This window comes from Lepus europaeus, chromosome 2 (genome assembly GCF_033115175.1).
Source record: "Lepus europaeus isolate LE1 chromosome 2, mLepTim1.pri, whole genome shotgun sequence".
Taxonomy (NCBI): Eukaryota; Metazoa; Chordata; class Mammalia; order Lagomorpha; family Leporidae; genus Lepus; species Lepus europaeus.
Window position 1 is genome coordinate 142,943,953 of NC_084828.1, and position 6,837 is coordinate 142,950,789.

Genomic DNA, 6,837 nt, shown 5'->3' on the forward strand with positions numbered 1-6,837 from the left:
CCGGCGCCACAAGGTGGAGGATTAGCCTGTTAAGCCACGGTGCCAGCCCCAACACTAAGTTTTTTTAAACTAAAACATTGAATATCTGATGTACATACACAGAAGGGATCTTTATAGAAAATGATGAGAGCAAATACATAAGACAATATCCACACATCCTTGGCAACAGAGCACCCCATGGAATGCCGGTTCTTTATCCTCCCAGTGCCACGACTGACTGGGAGCTGCACTTGCTGCCACTATCCACCCGCTATCCAGCACCCCAGGGGAAGATCAAAATTCAGAGTCCCAGTACCACTTCCACCAAATGTGTATTGCTTTTGCACCAGTATAAAGTCAAGCAATAGTACATTGAGCCATCATATACTGAGTCCCACTGAGAAGTGTGAGATTTGGATTAAGGCAGGGAAGGGAGGGAGAAGAGTCTGGGACTGTCCTTTTAGCTGATGTGCCCAGAGGAAGCTTCGAAACATAGTGGAGAAACACAGAAAGACCAGTGTTGAGGGTTCCCTGAAGAGAAAGGACGATTCCAAAATCTATGCATAATCTTGTCACCTTTCATGAATATCAGAGACCAGAGAGCTTTAAAGAAGGAGTGAGGAGGATGTGATAGGAGGTTGACTATGACAGATAATGTGGGTGGAAGGGGCATACAGAACCCTGCAGGCCCATATAAAACATTGGCTTTAGTCCTGAGTGAAATGAGCAGACTGCAATGTTCTACTTCTGTTTCGTGTGTGTTTCTGTTTTCCCAGCATCCATGTGTGTGTGGGGGGGTGAATATCTACTTCTGGTTTACAAGGACCTCTGCAGTTGTGTGTAGACTAACCTGAAAACAGACCCAGGAGAGATGCAAGGAGAAGCTGAGGAACTCTCTACAGTAACTCCCTCAGGGATGGAGCCTGGTAGCAGAAGGAATGCCACAAAGTGGTACAACCCGGGACATGGGGATGGAATGGCTATGGATGTGACAGAGGACACTCAAGGACAACTCTGAGGTCCAGATTCCTGCAACCGGAAGGGTGGAGTTACCAGTTATCATCACGGGGAGAACTTTAAGAAAGTCAGCCTTCAGGAAATGCAAAAAGCTCAAATTTGGATCTTCAGTTTGAACTATTATTAGGTGGAATTATATAAAATGAGCAATATTTCAATCATCCTGACCTACAGAATTGCAAATTGCACACACTTCAATTGAACAGACATCCAGCAGAAAACAGTGAGCATGCACTTGGATGGCCATAGGGGAGGTACAGATGGGTGACAGCAACACACACATAGTACTTAAAGGAAGACAGCAAAGTTGAAAGGTGGAAAAGGGCCAGCGCCGTGGCTCAACAGGCTAATCCTCCACCTTGTGGCGCCGGCACACTGGGTTCTAGTCCCGGTTGGGGCGCCGGATTCTATCCCGGTTGCCCCTCTTCCAGGCCAGCTCTCTGCTATGGCCCGGGAAGGCAGTGGAGGATGGCCCAAGTCCTTGGGCCCTGCACCCGCATGGGAGACCAGGAGAAGCACCTGGCTCCTGGCTTCGAATCAGCGCGGTGCGCCGGCTGCAGCAGCCATTGGTGGGTGAACCAACGGCAAAAAGGAAGACCTCTCTCTCTGTCTCCCTCTCACTGTCCACTCTGCCTGTCAAAAATTTAAAATAAATAAATAAATAAATAAATAAAAGAAAGGTGGAAAAGGACAAGAACTGTGTCCTGAAATGTTCCAGACCCAAGAATCAGGAGGAACTAGCTAAGGAAATAAGAAGAAACCAGAGATAGAGCAGAGAGAGTGAGAACGTGGGTGCCAAGGGGAGGGTGGTGGTGTTTAAGGGAAAGACCCAGTGACTCATCACGTGTTGCACTTAACTCAACATGAGGACTGGGGGAGGGGCATTGTGGGGCAGCAGGTTCAAAGCCACCACATGAGGACCCAGGAGCCCAATGCCCAGCACCAGTTGAGTCCCAGCTGCCCTGCTTTGGATCCAATCCCTGCTAACCAGTGTTCTTCTAGAGAAACATTCATCTGTGAAAGCACAGAGGCAGAGCAGGCAGATAAAATTAGCTGGCAAAGCAGGAGACAGGATAGAGAGATGAGGCTACAAATGCAGCAGTGGCTATAAGGACAGTCCACGGGACTTCAGCTCCAGGTGTGGAAGGAGTCAGGACCAGATGCTGCTAGTTTCAGTGAAAGGATGGGATGGGATTTTTAAAAGTCACTAACTCTGCATTATAGAGGATAACAGAGGGCCCTCACTACAGTCAATGCCAAGAGCATATAAGAGTCCCAGCCCGCCAGGCCTCACAGGTAGCAGGAAGGAGTCACAGCGCCCAAGTACCTGAAACTCTTGAGTCCCTTTCGACAAAGTCCTCTTCGCCCCATGATTCCTAAACTACTGGAACCCACTTGACTCAAGTCACTTTCCCCAACACTGCCCACATGCAGGTATAAGTACTTCATACTGATTGGTTAGGTGATATTGATTGACACCAGGGCAGCCCAATGAGCAGCATGCTAATGCAACGACCATCTTCAGTGCTCTTTTTTTTAAAGATTTATTTTATTTGAAAGAGTTACAGAGAGATGTAGAGACAGAGAGAGGTGTTCCACGAGCTGGTTCACTCCCCAGATGGCCGCAACGCCGGAGCTGTGCTGATCCGAAGCCAGGAGCTTCTTCCGGGTCTCTCACGGGGGTGCAGGGGCCCAAGCACTTGGGCCATCCTCCACTGCCCTCCCAGGGAACAGCAGAGAGCTGGATTGGAAGAGGATCAGCCAGGACTAGAACCGGTGCCCATATGGGATGCCGGCACTGCAGGCCAGGGGGTTAACCCGCTGCGCCTCAGCGCCGGCCCCTTGGTGGTCTTAAGAAGAATCAGGCCTGAGAAAAGCACCTGATCCAGTGCCCAGCCTGGCTATGTCTGAACCATGAAAACACCTGAGAGTGTTTCTTAACAGGTCAAATCCATTTTTGGAATAATGATCATGCTATTGTATGCAACACGCCACTGGGGAACAGGGCTGGCACTGCACAGTGGGAGACAGCAATGATAAAACAATGGACCAACAGCTAATCCTTACTGAGCACTTCCTAGGTCCCAGGAACACTGTACATCCCCAACCACTCTGCACAGCAGATGGCATTCTCCGCGTCTGAGGCTGGGGCCAGCTGAGGTGACTTGCCCACAAGCACCGTCAGCAGGGAGACTAGGAGAGGCCACCAGGGGTGCCTCCTCCAGGAACGCTACTAATGGCTTCCCACCCGAAGTGGGGCCACCTTCCCTCGGAGGGGAGTTTGCGGTGAGGATTCTGAGCCCACAGAGTTGGGCTCAAGCCCAGAGCCCATGACCCGGCGTGGTTTGCCTGCTGAGGCCAGGCAAGCTGGGGCACCACCCAGCTCGGGCACCACCGGAGGCCCAGCCAAGAGCCCACGCTCCTCGCCCCTCCCCCCGCCGACTCCTCTCCTTCTCTCCTCCTGGTGTCCCCAATGTTCCACCTGCGTGGAACGCTCAAGGGTCACGGACCGAACTCAGAGGCCCCAAGCAGGTCTTTCCAACCACCTCCACGCCAACCCGCCCTCCGCAGCCGAACACCCCGCCGCGGCGCTCCCCTCACCTCCCAGCCAGGACTACCCACTTGCGCCCCCATGGGAGACGCTCTCAGGCTCCCAGCCTGGTCTTTCCTAACACCACCCAACTGCCTTCCCGCGGGCGCCCAAGGATTGCCAGCAGCGCAGCTGGGAACACAGGATACCCAGGCCAAGGGCAATCTGCAGGCCTTAGGCCCGGGGGCCAAGAAAGGCAGCGAGTGAGGCCTAGAAGAAGGGCCCCGTGGCAAGCATACAGCTCCCGCTCCCTGCCTGAGCCCCTCAACTGCTACATGAGACAGGGTCACCGGTCTGCAACTTCAGCTTCCAAGAATTTTCTGAAGGTGATTGCAGACAATCCCTAGGGCCCTTGTCCCAAGACTCCTACTCAGTGGCTCTGAGGCGGGCCAAGGAATCCGTATTTCCGGGGCTGTTGGCGCCAAGCCTCAGGCTTCTGCTTGCGATGCCTGCACCCCCTCTCCCAGTGTGCCGGGTTGTCGCCCCCCAGGCCCCGGTATGCTGCCTCAGACCTAGCTTCCTGCTACTGGACTCGGGAAAGCAGCAGGTGACGGTGTCTGACGCCCACTGGGGGACCAAGATGGAGTTCCGCGTTCCCGCCTTTTGCCCTGCCCAGGCCTGGCTGCTGCAGCCATTTAGGGAATTAAGCAGCAGCTGGAAATTTCTCTGTCGCTCAGCGTTTCAAATAAATCTCTTTTTTAAGTCAATGGATGTGGAATTAAGTTTATGTTTAAATGTGCGTATCCCACGAACCCGCAAAAGGTTGCCAGTGCCACCAAGTGACAACCACTAACTTAAACGTCCACCCAGAGATGTTTGATTTATGCAAAGGAATACTAGGTAGCCCTTACAAATAAATGTTATAAAAAGAAAAGGGAGATGAGTAACATGCATGTGATTTGGTTTTAAGTGCACAAAATATTTTGAATGGTAAGAAGTCACAATGGTTATCTCCAAGGTGACGACTTAATAAAATCAGAGACGAGAAGAAAGAGTTTGTAGTCCTCAGGAACCATTTGTAAAAATTACCTATCCTGGAAGCCATGTGGGGTTTCTTCCCCTTCTAGCACGGAAGGCGGTTTGAGCCACACCTTCCCTTACACAAGCTCCATGTAGGCTGCTTTCCAACTCACTCGGAGCACTGACGCTAAAATGTTGCGGCTTCCGGGCGCTGGCAACGCCACCCCTGCAACCAGTCCCCTGCTCCCAGCAAGCTACTTCATAACTTCTACATGCTCACCACCCGCAACTTGGGCTAAAGGCTCATATACCTAAGAGTTACCACTTAGGTCAAACAGGACAAGAAATCGCCACACGGGGTGAGCGCGTTCCACCCCTACCTTCCCAACACCCTGAGGGGCCACACCAGTCACTGACACCTTAGGCGAAACACAGGCCTAAGAATCTCACCTAAAATCCTAAAAAACGACAGGAATAAAAATGGCGCCCAGGGTACTTCCAGGTCAGCGTTGTCACCTGGGATTCCTGGTTTTGCAATCCACTCACGTGACCTGAACATTACGCCCTTCTCAACGTGAGAAAGCCCGAGAACTGACAAGCCCAGGAGTGGCACAGGGGCCCGTCCCCTACGGTTCCCGCACACTGACCAACCAACCACAGCCCTGGATAGTCGTCAGCCGCACCCTGTGGACTCCTCGAAGTCTTTCCCACACACTGAGCCACCATCAGAGCCCGGATCTTGGTCGTACCCAGGATTCCGCTTTGGGGCGGAGGCTCCGGGGGGCGGAGTCTGGCGGGACATTTTGCGACTTGGAACACGGTTGGTGGAGCACAGCACATCCGGAGCGCTAGCAGGAAGGCCGAAGGTTCCAAGGTGCGAGGCCCGTCCCTGAGGTGGGCGCTGCTCCTGCAAAGCCAGACTGCAGCCCAGCCGTCCATCCGCCGCAGGCCGCCTGCCCTGTCCCCGGGGCCTGACAGCGCCCGCAGGATCGCGAAGCCCGCGCCCCTCGCACCCTCTGCCCGGCCCCCGGAGCGCAGCCCGCAGAGCCGTGGCCATGAGGGGCGTCCGGCCCCGCAGCCCCAGCGCCTGCGCTGAGCCCGCGAGGCCCCCGCCGCCCGGAGCGCCCGGAGCCCCCGGCCCTGCCAAGCGCCGCCGAGTGCAGGAGCCCGCGGCCGCAGAGCCCCGGCCCCAGCCCGGCCTCCCGGTCCCGCCCGCGCCCCCGCCCGCCGCCGCGCCGCTCACCTCCGTCGTGGTCCTGGCCGCCGGCTGCGCCCTGCAGGTGCCGCTGGACCACGTCGACCTGCTGCTGGAGCCCGAGCCCACGTCGGTCCTCAGCGTGTCTCTGCCCGGCCACACGCTGCTGCTGGTCCCCGAGGGCCTCCTGGAGGCCGCCGGCCAGGGCCCCTCGCCGGGCGGCCTGGCGCTGCCCGCTGTCCTGGACGCCGCGGCCGAGGACGTCGTGCTGCAGCAGGGATTCGTGTGCGCAGCCCCCACGGAGATGGCCGGCCAGGGAGAGGCCTCGGAAGACCACGCCGACCCCGAGCTGCTCCTGGCGTTCCGCGGGGAGCCTGCAGCCGGCTGGGCCGCGGGGCTCTGCCTGGGCGCTGCAAGGGGCTCCAGCCGCGGCTCGGGCTTCGACCTGGACTTCGAGCTGTGGCGGCCGCTGCCCGGCTCTCCGCTCCAGCCTCTGCCTCCGTCTCCCAGTCCAGGGCCCCCGGAGCCCCCGGGGCGCCCGCAGCGCCCTCCTCGGCCCGCCTGCAAGGCCCGGAGACGCCTGTTCCAGGAATGAAGGACCTGCCCCTGCAGCCCCTCGCCACGCAGCTGATGTCCAGGTGAGGGGCTTCTGAGAGCCCTTCTGGGTGCCCTGCTGTGTGTCCCCAAGAGGAGACAAAGGGCGCAGAGAGGGAGGCCCTTTGGCTGTAGACGGCCTTGCACCAATCTCCAGGGCTGTTGGCTCAGCAAGTCTGGGAGAAGGACCATCTCCTCACACACCCAAGGACAATGCTGCCTGCAGCGCAGCCGCCCTGAGACCTCAGGTTCTGCTTGGGCCCTGCTCTGCGCAGAAGGCACCCAGGCACTGTCATGGCCCTTATGTTGGCTTGGAGCCTCAGCTCAGCACTTTGGAAAACGCCAGCCCGCCCCCAGCACCCTACCACTGGACCCCTCGTCTCCCACATTGGAATGATGACAGACTCTGTTTTCTTCGGGCCCCAGACTCTGTAAGTTCTTGGCAAACGTCTGACCATGGACTCTTCCTGATGCTGGCCCTCGTCGCTTTCGGGGGGTTGAA

General features: G+C 56.7%; 1 protein-coding gene across 1 annotated transcript; it reads left to right on the forward strand.

Moving 5' to 3' along the window:
- Window positions 1-5,601: 5,601 nt before the first annotated feature.
- LOC133751944 (proline-rich protein 23A-like) lies at window positions 5,602-6,336 on the forward strand. The gene has a single exon (XM_062182187.1). The coding sequence runs from the start codon at window positions 5,602-5,604 to the stop codon at window positions 6,334-6,336; it is 735 nt and encodes a 244-aa protein (XP_062038171.1).
- Window positions 6,337-6,837: the final 501 nt, after the last annotated feature.

Excerpts from the sequence above, each read along its gene's own strand:
- LOC133751944 (XM_062182187.1), top strand. The coding sequence starts at position 5,602 with ATGAGGGGCGTCCGGCCCCGCAGCCCCAGCGCCTGCGCTGAGCCCGCG.